The sequence below is a fragment of the Asparagus officinalis genome, chromosome 7, assembly GCF_001876935.1.
Source record: "Asparagus officinalis chromosome 7, Aspof.V1, whole genome shotgun sequence".
In the NCBI taxonomy this organism is placed as follows: Eukaryota; Viridiplantae; Streptophyta; class Magnoliopsida; order Asparagales; family Asparagaceae; genus Asparagus; species Asparagus officinalis.
This window is the reverse complement of record NC_033800.1, coordinates 132,996,207-133,015,203: the sequence shown is the minus strand read 5'-3', so window position 1 is coordinate 133,015,203 and position 18,997 is coordinate 132,996,207. Positions and strand designations below refer to the sequence as shown.

The 18,997-nt window shown below is 39.5% G+C and overlaps 1 protein-coding gene and 1 long non-coding RNA gene across 2 annotated transcripts; both read left to right on the top strand.

The window, feature by feature from the left end:
* LOC109850041 (oxygen-evolving enhancer protein 2, chloroplastic-like) lies at positions 4,925–12,268 on the top strand. The gene is made up of 4 exons (XM_020419941.1): positions 4,925–5,233; positions 11,104–11,336; positions 11,675–11,725; positions 11,820–12,268. The coding sequence occupies exons 1-4, from the start codon at positions 4,996–4,998 to the stop codon at positions 12,078–12,080; spliced, it is 783 nt and encodes a 260-aa protein (XP_020275530.1). The 5' UTR covers positions 4,925–4,995; the 3' UTR covers positions 12,081–12,268.
* Positions 14,124–16,401, top strand: LOC109849980. The gene is made up of 2 exons (XR_002249293.1): positions 14,124–14,278; positions 15,998–16,401. It is a non-coding gene; the product is annotated as an uncharacterized LOC109849980 (long non-coding RNA).

Genomic DNA, 18,997 nt, shown 5'->3' with positions numbered 1-18,997 from the left:
AACACACATAATATAAAATCTAAACTAGATTACCCAAGCTTGATCTTGATCTTCAATAAGCTCGACTTGGTGATCTTGCGGATGAAGCTTGAACTTGGATTTTGAACTTTGAATAGCATTGCTTCACTCCACATTTCCGCCAACCTCCATTTGATATGATAGTTGAAGCTCTATTTCATCCATCCTCCAACTCGTTGTTTGCCTAGAATAAATACAAAAACACAAATACTAGACAAATAACATTAGAAGTAAATTGTTTGTTAAACATCATCAAAACAAGAAGGCCAACACTTCTTACACAATTAAAAATAAAAGATTACAACTTTATCAAACAACACACAGATCCTATTTATTAGTTTCTGTTTGCGTGAGATCTTTACATATGCCGGGGTTTATCCGTGGACCGTCGCGGATCAGATCCGATTAACAGAAAAGTTAATCAGAGCTCTTACTTCATAAAGAAAGTAATCGATGAAGTGATAATCTCGACCAAGAGAGATTATGACTCTTCTCGAGATCAAAATCAAGTTTGATCCAGAGGAAAGGGGGAACTAGTCTCAGATCCTTTGAATAGCTTCCTCTTTATGCTGAAGTTCGTCAAGATCTGCTACCCCTCCTCTAAAAAAAATTCGTGCTCCACCCGCCCTAGCTCCTCTAAAATCCATGGCTCCCTTCAGATCTACCTTTATGAGGATGCTAGGGGTGTATTTATAGGCTTTAAATGTCGTGTTTGTGGATAGGAATGTTGTGTTTGTGTATAGGGTCGAAGAACAACCGTTATTATCCGTTTAGGTGGGTTTTCGGTTGTGTAATAGCTTCCACACGTTTAAGGATAACCCCACATGTTTATGGATGACCCCAAGGAGTTCTAGAATCCAATCTTATCAGAAAACACGCCGGGAGCTGACATGGGCGCGAGTCACTTCGACTGTCTCGCGCATGTCCAAGACAGCTTGGACTATCTCGGGTATTTTGGTCTTAACTCTTTCATCAGACCTTAGAATAAGATGATTAAAGATGCGTTGGAAAGATGACAAAGAGACCTAAAACTTTTATCTTTTGAGATTCTTCATATTCTAATCCTATCATGGCTAAAATGTGCGAGACAAATTATTATCTCGCAGGTGCGAAACAGTCTGGACTGTCTCGAGTGTTTTGGCTCTAACTCTCTCGTCTGACCTTGGAATGAAGTGATTCAAAGTGCGTCAGAAAGACGGAGATGAGATCTACAACCTCCCATAAGTGAATCATATATGGAGTGAATAATATACGAGTGGTACTTCGTCTTTTGTGAGTGAAATGTAATTCCCGATCGAATCGTTTCTTCGTCATTCTGTCGTCCCGTTTGTTCGTACGATTCATCGACTCGCTTCATTCGCTTGTCGACGTCAGATAATCCTCCTTGACTCGGATAATGATATTTATCATCTTTTCTCCATCTCGAGCTGCGTGCGGAAACCAATTGGTAATTTTTGACGCCTACAGATACCAATATGCATGTGACTATATAAGCGAATATGTATATGGGTGCAAAATGGATGTGAGAAAACTCGCTAATATTGAAAAAAAAACATAATTCATATGATACCAAAGAGTTTCATTAATCCTCCTTTACATAATAAAGTGAAATTGGTGAAAGGCACCAAAAAGCATTATGGCTACTAGCACGGGTTAAATTCTCAAAAAAAAATGTCATTCCTATTAGAAGATAACATGTGTATAACTAATCCTATTTTTCTAAGATTCCTTATTAAATTAAAACTATTCATATTCATAATTAAAAAATTAACATTCAAATCTTTGTTAACTCTAATTAAATTATAGCTATCCAAAACTGAAAAATCTACAAAATTATCATGTGCCCCTCATTAATTTTTATAAAGGCTAAATTTTATTAAACCACTAATACCTTCGGCATATAACACTAACCTCCCAAAATATTTACAACTCTCGCTAAACCTTTAGTAGTTTGAGAATTTCAAAAAGCCCCAAACTAATTTTATTTTTTGCACTTAACCTCCATAATGAAGTTATCCTAGAATTTATATTAACGAAAACTATTTTAGCACTTAACCGCTATAATGAAGTTATCTTAGAATTTTATATTGATGAAAACTAACTCTCAATGCAAGTATATACCTTTTAAATCATTCTCATTTGCATGTTAAGTTATAAAATTACAAACAACCCTAAAGAGTGTGAAAATTGCAAACAATTTCCTCAAAAATCTAAAATTACCAACAACTACATGCAGAAAAATTTGAAAGTTACAAACAACCCTCTATAAATTCCTAAAAATTATAAAACTCCCTAACAAATTAGACTATTACAAACCAGCCCATGAAAAATAAAAAATTACATATAGCCCCCTCAAATTTTGAAATTACAAAAAATCTTGAAAATAAAAAATTACAAAAATGCTCTAAAAGTTCTAAAATTACAAATGATCCCCTAAAATAATTTGTAGATTACAAAAACCTTTTGAAAAATCTAAAAATTAGAAACAATACTCTTTAAAATCTAAAAACTGCAAACAACCCTCTCAAAAAACTAAAAATTCAAAACAAAAGACATGAAAATATGAAAATTATAAAAAAAACTCTACAAAAATAAAAAATGAGACATAACACCCTAAAAGAATTAAAATTGCAAATTGTCCCTTAAAAAGTAATAAAAACATCAAAAAAATACCAAAAAGCCCTAGAGATTTAAAAATTACTAACACCCCCTCCCTCCCAAAAAATTCAAAAATTACTAACAAACCCCTTTATAAACCAAAAAGTACAAACAAATTGAAAATTTCAATGATTACAAACAAACCTCTGAAAAAATCTGAAAATTTTAAATATCCGTTATTTGAGGGTTTTCTCCTACAAAGTAATGGGTGTAAGTGAAAATATAAAAAATATTGGGGTTTCTGCCAAAATTTATTGGGGAATATTTTGGTCATTAGACTACACATGAACTAACAATGTTAATTTTGAGGGTTTTCAGCCAAAAGTTATTGGGGTTTAGTGAGAATTTTAAATATACTGAGAATTTTAACCTCTGAAAAAAATTCGTTTTTTCCCCTCGACTTTAATTTACCCCTCAATAAAGAAAAGCAGATCTACCCGTGCGGGCACTGGCATAATAATTATATGTTGATTATATCTGAAAAGCTAAAATTAGATCTCTTGATCATTAAAATTAATTTTAAATTCATTAATCTAAAGATTAAAACTATTATAACTTTATGACCAACATATATTCAGATATATTATAGAAATAAGTCTGAATATTCCATTACATATCTATATTCGTAACGATATCTATACTCCAACAGATAAAGGCACGGATGTTTCCTCGGATACACATTTTTTTAACCCCTAATTACAGCTGTTGGATTTGGATCGAATAAGATGCCTTGTGGAAACTCAAAACTACATTCTGACTTTTCATGACAAGAAGGCAGGCAGTAGGCGGTCGGCGGTCAGCGGAGCTGGAATAGTCGCGAACGGCGACAGCATCGATTATCAAACACGATTACTAAACACATGTATAAACATAATGCGTGTCTCTGAGTGAGTGAATTCAGTTACCGTCACATAAAAATAGTATGATAAATTCTAATACCAGCTATCAATAATCCCACGAAAAGTACATAAGACTCGATACATAGATATCACACTCCCAAACATAGAAAATCTCATACAACATTCAAAACATGCTACTTCAACAATCACTCGCTGCTCAATATCAAACATCAAACACGTCAAAACCTAATAAACAGAATCACGGGCTCGTCTTGGAAGGCGGCGGCGAGGAGAAGAAAGGGATGCCGGGGATGTTGGGAACCCCCGGAATCTGTGGAAAGCTTAGAACGGTAGGAATTTGAGGAATAGAAGGAATAGGTGGGATCATGGGAATTGTAGGAATGGTAGGGATGGTCGGAATCCCCGGTAAAGGAGGCAATGCGAGCTTCGGAAGCCCCGGCATCGTCGTGCCACGGGGGTGTCCAAGAGATGGCGAGCTCCGTAGGAGGCGTTGACGCTCAAGAGCGTGAAAGTAATCAAGAGGAAGGAGTTGGCGTTGAAGCCCATGTTGGAATTGGGTAATTGTACGTAGTTGCGATGTTGAGGTTGGAATTATATGTGGGTTGGTTTTTATAGGGGGGAGATCAGGGTACTTTAGATGGCAGTTCCGGTGGTTGTTGGTTTGTTCACCTTTCTCATGTGGTAACAGAGGTAAGCGAAGTTTGTATTGACCTTTTTAAGTAATATATATGAGCTGAAGTCTATGTTCAAGGGGGGTTCACCTAAAAACTACGCTCTTTCGCAACGCAATATAATAAACTTAGTGTTAATTAAAAAGCTAACCACATATATATCGACAAAAGAAAGAACCTTATAAGCTAGATGAATCAATCAAAGAAACATAAAGGTTCAACAATGTTCAACATTAATCAATGTGATTGTCTGTTAGTACCATGAGTTATGTTGTGTGGTTAAATATTAACAATTATACACTGAATTAGCTCGAGTTAACCAGAGAAATCAACCACATCTCAATTCCAGATGAAAATGACATCTTTCGCTAATAATTTCCTTGCCACTACCAAATTAATTACAAATACTAAATAATAAGGTATATAATTCAGTGGTAATTTGCAAACAATATATAATTAGTAAATCTAAAACCAACAACATGATAAGCTAAAAAAACTAAAATGTACTCTGCTAATTCTGGAAATTATCATAAACTAACTATCCAATATTGTAATATAATGACGACCATGCTTATAACTCTTAACAAAATTGAAAAACTATGGCAAAATAATAATGTGCCAGCATGGACCAATGGAATCCCCAAAAATCCTATCCAACCCAAATCCCTCGATCTCTCATCTTGGTGCTCAATCCAAAAGCCAACATAAACCATTTCCCTCCACTCATTTACCCTCCCTCAATAACCTAAACAAAAACCCCAGAATATCTCATATTAACAAAAATCAAGATGGCATCAACTGCTTGCTTCCTCCACCACCACGCAGCCTCCACCACCGCGACAAGGACACCCTCGCAGTGTGTTGGGCCGAGCACCAGGCCCACTCAGATCACCTGCAAGGCCCAAAAACAGCCCGAAGATGAGCCCAACAATGCGTTATCACGTCGTCTGGCCCTCGGGGTACTAATTGGTGGTGCAGCACTGAGTAGCAGAGCCTCCCCTGCTGATGCTGCCTATGGAGAAGCTGGTAACTTATATCATGTCTTCTTCATTTTGCGGCATCAGAGCTCCGAAGTTGAATCTAACATGTTCTTGTAGATTGAGCATTTTTTTTTCATGGACCGAGACTTGGACTGTTTTATCCACAGATAATTTTATTCTAAAACTGATTTGAAATGTGCATCTGGTGGGCTTTGAACATGAATTTTTTTGACGTCATATTAAATTCACTGTTGCGCGCAGCGGAAATTTCGGCAGCACTTCGGCAGCACAACAAGAGAGTCAGATCGCAATAAGAATTCCCGTCTCACCAAGGAGACAAGAATCTGAAGCGGATATCTCAACCAAGTGAGATATCGGCTCTTCCTCTCATCAATTCTAGGACTGACCTGTCGAGGGATCCTAAAAAGCTATTACAAATCACACAAAAGCAGTACAACCAATTTTTTTACGTGGTTCGGCAAATTGCCTACGTTCACGGGGCAAGGAGGGGGGAGATCTACTAATAGAGGGAGAGATTACAACTAGGGGTTACAATTACTCTCAAACTAAACCCTCAAACAAACTCTCAAATCCCTCACAAAATAACTCTCTACAAAAGGATGCAACAATCCAACTTTTCACCTCTGCAGCCGCAAACCACACCAGCAAATCAACCTCATGTTCTCTTTGCTGCAGCCGCCTTTGCCAACTGCCTCACGCGCCTCTAGTTGCACAAAAGTTCCCACAGCCGCAAAACTCACATGCCCTCCTTCGCAAAAAAAAACCTAAGGAAAATCACTTCATATTTATACGAAGCTTCATACGGGTTGATTGAAACCGCGTTAACGCGGCTTCGGCTCTGTTCACGCGAAAACAAACCAAATCATTCACGTGAAATCTCTTCACGTGGGAAAGTGGCCCCCACTCTCACAATTCTCCACCTCGGCGAAGTTTTCCTAAAACTGAGCCGACACCGAAGCAACCAAATGTCCCACTTGTTGTGACCAGTACGAAGTAAATCCACAACAAGTTGAGAACTCAAACGAGAGTCCAAACAATCTCACCCCCATCAACTAATCCAAACCGGCTACATCTGAAAGACTACCTACGTATCCTCTTGCCCAAGGAATCAAGTCGAACGTAGTTCACCCAAATGGCCGCCAACGGCCTCAACAATCACGAATATGCAACAAGTTTCGACAATAATCAAACTTGTTGCTCGGAACCACCTTAGTGAGCATATCTGTCGGATTATCCTTCGTGTGGACTTTAACAATCTCCACATCACCATCTTCAAGAACATCCCGAACAAAGTGATAACGAACGTCAATATGCTTCGTTCTCGCATGAAAAACCTGATTCTTCGCCAAATAGATAGCACTCATGCTATAACAATGAATAGTGACGGACCTCTGCGATATACCAAGTTCCTCCAAAAGTCCTCGAAACCAAATAGCCTCCTTCACAGCCTCCGTAATAGCCATATACTCTGCCTCCGTCGTAGACAAAGCCACCGTCGACTGTAAGGTGCATCTCCAACACACCGGCGCACGGGTCAAAGTAAACACATACCCCGTTGTAGACCGGCGCTTATCCAAATCCCCGGCATAATCCGAATCAACATAACCAATGCATAACTGCCCACCTGTAGTGTCCCGCTCATAAACCAAACCAACATTGAGCGTACCTCGAATGTACCTCAAAATCTATTTCACGGCGTCCCAATGACCCACTCCTGGATCGTGCATGTATCTCGATACCATGCTTACCGCCTGTGACAAATCTGGCCTCGTACATACCATCGCGTACATCAAGCTCCCAACCGCACTCGCATATGGAGTCTTCGACATCAACTCACGATCTTCAACTGACTTCGGTGAAAGACCAGCTGAAAGCTTCAAATGGGCTCCCAATGGTACACTAACTGGCTTCGTATCCATGCTAACATAGAATCGCTGTAGAACCTTCTTCAAATAAGCCACTTGTGTCAAACAAATTCTGTCATTCTTCTTGTCTCTGCCGATCTCCATCCCTAGAATGCGCTTCGCCTCACCCAAGTCCTTCATCTCAAACTCATTTGAAAGCTGAACTTTCAACTCATCTATCGCCGACCTGGAAATAGAGGCAACCAACATGTCATCGACATAGAGCAACAAATAAATGTACGCACCTCCTTTCAACTTGCGAAAATATACGCAAGGATCAAACTGGCTCCGAGTGTACGAATGACCAATCATAAAACCATCGAATCGCCTATACCACTGTCGAGGAGACTGCTTCAAACCGTATAGCGATTTCTTCAGTTTGCAAACTAATTTTTTCTTTCCTGCAGCTCGGAATCCCAATGGCTGAGTCATATATATTTCTTCATCAAGATCACCATGAAGAAATGCCGTCTTCACATCCAACTGATCTAACTCTAAACCATACTGTGCCACCAAAGCTAGCAAAATCCGAATCGAATAATGCTTCACCACCGGAGAGAAAACCTCATTATAGTCAATACCTTCCTCCTGTGCATAGCCCTTCGCAACCAACCTAGCCTTGAATCTCAACGGAGTGCCTTCAATGCCCTCCTTCTTCGTGTATACCCACTTGCAACCAATTGCCTTCCGCCCCTTTGGAAGCTTAACAAGCTCCCATGTATCGTTCTTATGAAGAGATTCCATCTCCTCCTGCATAGCCACCTGCCACGAATCAGCCTCCGAACTCTGCTCGGCCTCTCTGAATGTAGTAGGCACTAACTCATCGATACTCTCCACCGGAAGTGCATGCGCAACTGTGTCGGCATACCGTGCTGGCATCTGTATGTTTCTCCTCTGTCTCCGAGCCGCAATTGAATCCTGAACTTGAGCCGTCGGTTCCTGATCCTGCACATTAGTACTCGTATCCTTCGTATCACCGTCGTGCTCGCCTGACGTCACCTCAGTCGGCACCTGCATGGATACTATACCATCTGGACAATGTGGAGCTGCATCGATCTCCACCACCTGTGATATCTCCTCCGTCGGATCGCTCTCCACCTGATGAGAGCTGGGAAGCTTCAAGATAGAAGCTTCATCAAACGTGACGTCCCTACTCAGCACAATCTTCTTATCCACTGGATCCCAAAGCTTGTATCCCTTGACACCACGCTTGAATCCTACAAATATGGCCTTCCTAGCTCGAGGTTTCAATTTATCAGTTCTAACATGATAATATGCAGGGCACCCAAATACCTTGAGCTGGTCATAGTCATGTGCTGGTTTTCCCGACCACATCTCCATAGGGGTCTTCCCCTCAATCGCAGATAAAGGCAGCCTATTAATGAGGTGGCTCGCATATGTAAGTGTCTCAGCCCAAAAGATATTCTCCAAACCACTCTGCGACAATAAGCATCGGATCTTCTCCAGTAAAGACCGATTCAACCTCTCTGCCACCCCATTTTGCTGCGGTGTATGACTAACTGTGAAGTGTCTCTCTATGCCCTCGTCTCGACATAGCTGCTGAAAGGGGTCAGAAGTATACTCACCACCGTTGTCGGATCGCAACGTCTTGATCTTTCTCCCAGTCTGCAGTTCTAATCTCTTCTTCCACCCAACGAACAAATCTAGGACTTCACTCTTCTTCGTCATGGTGTACACCCAACATCGCCTAGAATAGTCATCAACAAACGTGACGAACCAATGTCGACCACCAAGTGATGCAGTCTTGGTGGGACCCCAAACGTATGTGTGCACGTAGTCCAGAATGCCCCTCGTCTGATGAATGACAGTCCCGAACTTCACCTTCGTCTTCTTGCCAAGAACACAGTGCTCACAAAACTCAATCTTCCCACTCTTGGCTCCCTTCAATATCCCCTGCTTGCACAATGCCTGCAGTGACTTTTCACCTGTGTGCCCCAATCTATAGTGCCAAAGTCTACTCATGTCCGCTTCTGAAATAGCCGAAGCAACCTGGCCAATCTCGGTGCTTCCCTTCAGATAATACAAATTCCGATTGCGGACTCCCCTCATCACCACCAATGATCCCTTAGTAACCTTCGCTACAGCGTTTTCGAAAGTCACCTTGAATCCCTTCGCCTCCAAAGCTCCAACTGAGATAAGATTTTTCTTCAGTTGAGGAACAAATCTCACCTCCTTCAACTCACGGACTACTCCATCGTGCATCCTAATCCGTACGGTACCTATCCCACAAACGCCACAGGATTGATCATTTCCCATGACAACAACGCCCCCGTCGACTTTCTCAAAAGATGCAAACCAGTCTCGCCTAGGGGTCACATGAAAGGTAGCGCCGGAATCAAGCATCCAATCTGATGCATCCACATGGTTCACCTCCGGAGTAATCAGTAGAGAAAAGCACGAATCATCGGAATCATCGCCTTTCGCAATGTTCACCTCATTGGCCTTCGGGCCCTTTTTCTTGCCATTCTCCTTCTCCTTGAGCTTCGGGCAGTCTCTCTTCCAATGTCCCTGCTCCTTGCAGAATGCACATTGGTTCTTTGTTAATTGGTGGCGGCCTCTAGACTTTGACCTTCCTCTATTACCACCTTTCGGATATGGGCTTCTACCTCTCGTCGACAAGGCCTCTCCTGAAGTACTAGCGCGGGAAGTCTCCTTATCCTTCCTCCTCAAATCGTAGTTCGTCAAAGCGTTAGTCACTTCACTATAGCTGATAGAAGATCTCCCGTTCAACAAAGTGAGCACGAAGGTATCATACTCCTCATCCGGTAAGGAGCCCAACAAAATAATCGCCTTGTACTCATCCGATATCTTCTCATCAACATTCGCCAAGTCCGACAACAACTTCGTATAGTTGTTCACATGAGCCGCAAGCGAGGTGCCTCTGGACATCTGGAATCTGAATAACCTACGCAGCAAGTGCAATCGGTTCTCAACACTCTTCGTAAGGTACTTATTGTTGAGAATTTCCCACATCTTCATCGCAGACGTCACCCCAATCACATCATACTTCAGCTCCTGTTCCAAACAGGACCTGATCACCCCACAAGCGTTCCTATTCATTTTCTCCCATACCGCCTCATCATATTTAGGTGGCCTCTCGTGGACCATGATGGTCTCTTCCAAATTCTGAGCATTTAACGCATCCTGTACGTCGCTCATCCACAAACCAAAGTTGATTTTTCCGTCATATTTCACCACACTAATTTTGGTGTTTTGAAAACCAACTTGTATCGTACCCGCCATCGATTTGCTGCTTTCACCTTCTTCTCCCATTGCGAACTAACTCCAAATTGTAGAGAAAGAACAAATTTGATAGAATTAGGAACCACCCAACTGAACCCTAGATCGGATTCCAAATAGATCTCCTATCCACACGAGGAAAGCGAAATCTCCAACGGCAACTCCTAATGCTATCTCCACCGAAGCCGAGAACTCCAAGAACTAAGCTTCACACAAGAATCTTCCTCCACCAAAAAACCCTAGATCTGAAATCTGGGCTCTGATACCACTTGTTGCGCGCAGCGGAAATTTCGGCAGTACTTCGGCAGCACAACAAGAGAGTCAGATCGCAATAAGATTCTTGTCTCCTTGGTGAGACGGGAATTCTTATTGCGATCTGACTCTCTTGTTGTGCTGCCGAAGTGCTGCCGAAATTTCCGTTGCGTGCAACATTCACTCCCACTCTCTCACTGCAACTTCCAAATTTCGTACAATGAAAGAGGACTATGAGATGATATTATAGCCACCTTGGCTCAAATTTCATCAGACATGTCATTTAAAATGAATTTAAAAAAAACTATTGTGCAAAATAATTCGGCCCCTAAAGCAAGACGCTCAACCTACAGAGACATGTCAGAATATAAAAAATATAACTTTTAGTCTTCACTATAACCTCAAAGTTTTGACGTAAATCCGAAGTTTTCTGCATGAAACATGGTTGAATCGTTATGTGTTGTTGATTTCCATGTAGCTAATGTTTTTGGGAAGCCGAAGACAAACACAGACTTTTTCGCTGTCAACGGAGAGGGATTTAAGATCTTGGTACCATCGAAATGGAATCCTAGCAGAGAAGTTGAGTATCCCGGTCAGGTTTTGAGGTACGAGGATAACTTCGATGCTAACAGCAATGTTACTGTGATGGTGACTTCTACTGATAAGAAATCCATCAAGGAGTTTGGTGCACCTGAAGCTTTTCTATCACAAGTAAGCATTTTTTCCCCCTGCTGTGCGGTTTACCCTTTTAAGTTAGGCCAGAGTGAATTGAATTAAAATACAAAATTGGGATCAGTACCTAACAGATTAAAGCTTTAGTTCAATTTCGTTCTCCATCCCTGTTTAAATCTCATTAACTCAGTAGATCAGCACCCATTTTTTCTCAACAAACATGTACTGTTGAGAGTTAATTACTAGTGCATTTTTGACATATTTATTTTAAAAAGTCTGAAGAAACATGCATATACTGTATTACACTCCAGTACATGATACCTATTTCATTTTCGATGAATGACTCCTATGACGATTTATTTTGCTTCTTTGTGCAGGTTGATTATTTGTTAGGCAAACAAGCCTACTTTGGAAAAACAGCGTCAGAGGTGAGACTACAAATTTTCTCAAGCTACGCAATTCTATTAACAGCATAACGGTACTCTTCGAGTGCTGATACTAAAGACCGATTATTTTCTATAGGGTGGGTTTGATCCTGATGTCGTAGCGACTGCGAACATACTGGACACTGCAGAGCCAGTTGTAGGAGGAAAAGATTACTACAGCATCTCGGTTTTGACGAGAACAGCGGACGGAGATGAAGGAGGCAAGCACTTGGTTGTAACTGCAACTGTTTCAGACGGAAAGCTGTACATATGCAAAGCACAAGCAGGGGATAAGAGATGGTTTAAGGGAGCTAGGAAGTTTGTGGAGAGCACTGCTAGTTCTTTCAATGTGGCATAGTGAAACGATGCTCTCTTGCTGTAGATGAACCCAATGCGTTTGTAAGAGGATGGGATGTGGGATTTGGTTTTTTCTGGGATCATGACCTTTCTGTGTCTTGAGACGCTTGTGGTTATGGTTTATTTAGTTAAGTACAGACTCCCCCGCATTTAATTAATAAAGGGGCTGGATCTTCTCCAATTAGGTGATAATTAGAGAGTATCGAATCACCCCCAATCTTCATATCAAATCAGAGAAGTTGGAGAAGGATTATCTCTCTCATTAATCTTTCCTTGATACATGAGAACATTTATTTATAGATGCTGAGAAAAGGAGAAGAGTGTATGCACTGGCAAATAGACAAATGCACTACCAATTATGAAAGATATGGAATAATATATATTCCTACCATATTAATAATATATCGTGCTATATTTCAACACTTCACCATCCATTCCAATATCAAGAGAGAGAATTATGGATAAGAAATTCAGAATTCCGAAAAAAAGAAAAATAAACAATCAAATAGACTGTCTGGGTGGCAAAACTGAAGAAGACTTTCGGGATTCACAAATTACTACCCCTCAAGGTGATAGAGGAAAAAAAAATCACACAAATATTACAAGAATAACCAGATATATTAAGAGTTTATGAGCTAATTTGTAAATACTAGATATTTAAGGGATTAATATAAAAAAATATCATACCATTTTCCATGGGTCAAGCTGAAACTCAAATTAGAAAAAAAAAATAGAAAAAGAAATAAAATGAGCTCCTTTCCTTTCCAAAAGAATTTTTAAAATACAGATAGATCCCTCATAGAATCGTCATTTGCGGATGGACCCTTTCACAATTCTAATCGTGCGGATGGACCTCATATACTATTTGCCCGCACGCAAATAGACCTTCAGTAAGCTTTTTTATTATTATTCTTTTAAGGGCCTGTTTGGTTCGTTTCCTTGATATAGAGAAATGCAATTTCATGTAAAGAAACACAAGTTTTGAGTTTTCCAAACTTTTCCAAGAAATAGATTGTTTTGCTTTGGTTCGCACATAAAAAATGGTGGAAAGCCATTGTATTTATTTTTCTCGTGTTTGGTTCGCATAGAAAAAAAAAGAAAAACTTTTGTAAACAAAGCAGAGAAGGAAAAAAATCTGACGTGGCAGAGTTTTCATCAATTTCACTTGGTTGGGGAAGAAAATCGGAGAGGGAAAAAAATCTTAGTTGGCGGCGATTTCAGCAGAGTTTTCCCTCTTCCATTCGAGCGAACCAAAGCGGCACAAAGAAATGGACGGAAACAAAAAAGCTGACGTGGAGGGCTAAAACTCTGATGTGGAGGGGTTTTTTGAGTTTTCCACCCCTTATAATAGCGAACCAAACAGCCCCTAAGAGAAAAAAAAATTTAGTAATTGAGGATTTGTCGGCACTAATAGAAGTGCAGGGGTCTATCTCTCTCCACGAAACTCTTTTTGAATTTAGGGGCTGTTTGGTTCGTTTCCTTGATATAGGAAAATACAATTCCATGTAAAGAAATATAAGTTTTGAGTTTTCCAAACTTTTCCAAGAAATAGATTGTTTTGCTTTGGTTCGCACATAAAAAATGGTGAGAAACCAATGTATTTATTTTTCTTGTGTTTGGTTCGCATAGAAAAAAAAGGAAAACTTTTGTAAACAAAGCAAAGAAGGAAAAAAAAATCTGACGTGACAGGGTTTTCATCAATTTCACTCGGTTAGGGAAGGAAATCGGAGAGGAAAAAAAATCTGAGCTGGCGGCGATTTCAGCAGAGTTTTCCCTCTTCCATCCGAGCGAACCAAAGCGGCACAGAGAAATGGACGGAAACAAAAAAACTAACGTGGAGAGCTAAAAATCTAACGTGAAGAGGTTTTCTGAGTTTTCCACCCCTTATAATAGCGAACCAAACAGCCCCTTAGTTTTAAAAAAAAACATTCGTCCGTGCTCGACCCAAAGAAAAAGAGCCTCTTTTCAAGTATACATATGACCCACGCGTATGGACCTTTGTTAGAAAGTAGGCCGAAACCTAAATATGAGAATTGGCCCAGCTCACGCCGTACTGGTAAGTGACAAAAATGTCCTCAGACGTTAAAATAAATATCAATTTAGGGCCAGGGTTTCGCGATAAAACCCTAACCTCGCCTCCAAAAGGGGGATCAGATCGGCCAAGGTTCGAAAGATTAAATCGCGACGATGAGGGCGAAGGTTAGATCTCTTGTACCTTTTTTTTTTCATCAAGATCTCATATTGTTCTTCAATTTTCTTCTTATTTTTTTAATCGAAAATATAACTTCGTGCAACGCTTGTGATGTATTGATTTAGGGTATTTATCTATTTATCGAACTACTTATTTTCATTTAATTGTATCTTTCTTAATTCCATTGATTGATGAGATATCATTGCATAAAAATTTGTTAGTTTTTTCTCTTTTTTTTTTTGAATTGCTTATGTGCATATTCGTAAGGATGATATTGAGGTGAATAGTTTAACCCAGATTATTGGTGCGAGTTTTATTCTTCGCATTGCTACTATTGAAAAATATGGCAAAGTAATTTTTTAGAGAATATGGAGTGCGGTGAGGAATTTTAATGCTGATGGGTTACGATTTAACTGGGTGATAGAAGAATTGAAAATTAGCCAATAAATTAGTGGGAGATTTTGCATTTTGGTTTGGGATGGGCTTCAAAGTGTAAATGACATTTACTAAATTGTGATATTAGACTTGTAACGCAATGAAACTGGAATTTTGATGTTATAATGGCTTTGACAAATGTAGGCTGGTTGGCATATGGTTTTTGAAATTAAACTAATATGTGTTTATGAATGATATCTTCAGTGTGATGTTTTAAAAAAAACATGACATTTTAGCCATGGAGTACAGTTAGTCCGATTAATTCTGTTATGGTGTATTGCTTGGACGCCATTGCGTTTAATAAAAGACGAAATTGATTGATGTATGTATATTGTTCATTTTCATGTAATTATAGTTTTTAGCACAAGGTTTTCATTTATCCATCTATACCTAATAAGACGATGATAATTTTTATCACATTTCAAACTTTTTTTTTCCAACAATGACACCAGTTTGATTACTTACATAATGTCAAATTAAGAATAGAAAGAATGTATAGTCACATGCCTTGTAAGCTTGTTCGTTTAACCTTATTAGGACATACTTTGAGCTACTTTTTTCCATCTGGCTTTGTATACAGGGGGGTTTTGGGATTTTTTACCTCCTTCAGTTGTGAATAGTTGATTTGCACTACCACAAGCTTTAGCAATAAGCTAAAGCTTTAGCAATAAGCTAAAGCTTTAGCAATAAGCTAAAGCTTATGAGTAAGCTAGGTTAAGTAATAAAAATTTAGATATCGATTGATTGGTTTAACCGGGTTTCAGATGGTGTGTTGAGGTGCGGTGGGTTTGTTTGCAAGCTTATTTAGGGTGGGTTAGCATCCATGTAAATTATGGGCCCAAGTTATTTTAGTTGATATCGGTAAATAGTTGGTTTAACATGAACCCGTTTAAAGGTGACTTAAAACTATTTTAACTCTTTAAATTAGACATGGTCTAAAGGTTTTTTTCCCTCCCTTTCTACCACAAAAGGCTCGGATTGATTATTATAGCTCTTAATATTCTGTTATGACTATTTAATAAATTGAATTATATGCGTGAAGAAATATTATGATCTTAGTGCCTGGATGCCAAATAGTCGATGTCAATTCTCAATTGGCCAGTTATCTGAAGTAGGGTGACCTTTATATTTTTGCTTTCTGCCCAATCATTCTACACATGTTATATGTTTTCCCTTTTTACAGTTTGACTTTTTTTTGCATATGGTATGCCTTTTTCTAAGATAACCACCATTGTGCATTTTCTGTTGCTTATCTCGCTACTATGACATTTTCTGTATACTTGTTAATTCAGTGGAAGAAGAAACGCATGAGGAGGCTCAAGAGGAAGCGCCGAAAGATGAGGCAGAGATCCAAGTAATTGGACAAGGACTACATCAACCCCCCCAGCATCTAAGTAGATAGGGATTCTGATGGATCCTACACATTGATGATGTTTGAGTTATAGGTTGATGGAGGACTGTCCTTGGTGTCCTGTTTAGGATTTATACCGTACAGTTAGCCGGTGGTTTCTGTTTGCGATTTTAGATGCTTTGAAGGATAAACTTGTAGTTGACCTTGTTACGTTTTAATAATTGTCTTGACTATGTGCGGTTTAAATTTTTGTGTGGTGTGTCCTCTTAAATCTAGCTTTTGTTTGTGAATCGTCGGTATTCTTTTGCTGTTGTCCACCGTGAGGCAACTAGTATTGATTTTTCACATTGTGACTACATAGGGTTTTGTTTTGTTTTGTTTTCACAACCATTTCCTCTGTGCTTGATATCGAGGCATTATCCATTACTTAAGAGTTTGCTGATTAGTACTGCATTTGTGAGAAATTTATGATATTGTGATGCTTGGGGTTATTTCTGATGGCATGTGTTGTTTCCGATTTTATATGGCTTCCAACTTTGTTAAAACTTCGATTGCCAGAAGGCTGGTTTTGCTTGCTCTTCAGTTGAGCATCGCTAGTTGTTTCAAATTTGTCATCTTAACTGGTGAAATATTTGTGGATAGGATTAATGAACAGTTAATAGATGCGTGGTTTTGAGTGAGTGCTCAGTGCGATCATAATATTGGAACTCATCGTGCATGTGTACTTGCACGTATTTTATTTATCGGTTTTTCTATAGAGTGTCCATGAGCATTCTATAAGAGAGGAGAGAGATAGAGAGAAATGAATGAGGATGGGGCTCTCTGATTTGCATTGGGATCATCTTCTCGTTCATTTCTCTCAATCTCTCTCCTCTCTTATAGAGTGTCCATGAGCACTTTATAGAAAAACCGTTTATTTATTTATTTATTTTTGAGATAAAACAAATTATATTAATATATGAAATAGTTGCCAGACCATAAAGTCTAGCGTACAAAACGTCCAACCAACAGGAGCTTGGGAGAAACATCCAAAACCAAAATATGTACGTATGCTCATCGTTCATATCAAAATAACACTTGGGATCTCATATTAAGACCAAACCAAACATGCGTGATCTCTCAGAAATTTTCTCCAACTTCCGCTCGGCATCGACGGAGAACGCTTGAAAGCAAACTTCACATTTATCTTATCTGAATTCCCTATTCAAATATAGTATGAAGTGGGTAATGTTAGAAGCAAGCTTTTATGATGTAACATAAATCTTTTTGAAAATCAAGTTTTTGCGAGCCCTCCATATACTCCAACATAGGACGGGACAAAGCACATTCTGGAGATTCCTTCATATAGAGATTTAATATAGCGAAAGAAGCCGATGGGTGAAAAGGCCTAAAAGCTTTATCTTTTACTGTTGTTAGGACTCATGTTGGACATCACAAGGAATCCTTTCAAATCCTGAACTTATTGTCCATCAAAATCTAGAAAAATGATACAGGCACACCCTCAGGCACACCATCAACCACACCTCCTCTCTATCTACAGTGCAGGGGGCCCCACATCAGATTTTTTTAAAAAATCTGATGTGATGCCCCCTGCATTGTAGATAGAGAGGGGGTGTGGTTGGTGGTGTGCCTGAGGGTGTGCCTGTAGCGCCTCCCCTAAATCTAAGATATGTCGTCTTAGCAGAGGATGCCACCTCCAAACATTGTCTTGGAAGCATGCATTCTCTTTTTTATACCGGTAATATTTAGAGAATGTCAAATTATACGCTGAGGGAAAAAGACTAGCCAAAGAGTTAGGTCCATGTCATTTATCCTCTCAAAACCTTAACACTTGAACCATCACCTAACTTCCATTGAATTAAACTTAAAAAGCTTGGTTCACAGAGTTTATATCATGTCAAAATTTAGAAGCTAGATGAGGAGATGGTGTACAACTAGAGATAAAATGATGATGAATATAGAGAACAAAAATGGAATTGACTTAATGAATCACTCTTGAGATGTTTCCACACCCATTTTCAAAGGAGAGCATTACTGAAAATTTTAAAATTTAGTAATAACAAGAGATCTCCCCTTACACTCATTTTTACTACCTCAAAAAAAAGCCCAAATATGTTCCATTTCCTTGATTAGCCAAATTGATAATTTGAAGGACGCACGGTATAAAGGAAGAAAAGATAGCATAAAGTTAATTAGAGTTAAACCACCACCGATAGACAATGCCTACCTTTTTTTATAGATAATTTTCTATTGAAGTTGTCAATGAGGAGTGGCTGCCAATCTTTTTTCAGAGAGAGCTCCTCTCGTGAGAATTACCATTCAAAGCCCTTCTAGAATTATAATTTGCCCTTCAAATTTTAGAGAATTTGTACTCACACCCACTAAAGAAACTACTAGACCGTTTGCACGGGGAGTTCTAACGACACAATCTCAATCAGCTGCTACGCGTCCCACAAACCCAGATTAGCCCCACCCTAACCCTAATTGAAAACTAAATCCCTCACCTGTTGGTTTTGGTCGTGTGAAGAATGAAACCTGAAACAAAAAATGCGGGTGAAAAATCTCGGGTCGGTCGACCGACGGAGGAGATCCGGTCGACCGAAGAGACTGCAGAAAACGAGCTCAGGAACACGCTCTGGTCGATCGACCGAAGCTGTGTTGTCGGTCGACCGAGGGTGACCAATCAATCGACCGAAGGTGATGCGCCGGTCGACCGAAAACATGCACGAAGACCCTGTAAGAAACTGTGTTCTGTCCGGTCGACCGACACACATGGTCCGGTCTACCGGAATCAATTTTTCCAATTTCCTGATTCGTTTGGGAATACTGTATTGGGCCAGGATACTATATATACATTGATATGTTTTTAGGGTTTGTAGAACACGAACAAAGAGGGTTTTGACGGCTATTTGAGAGAGATATCTCAGAGAGATAAAAACCT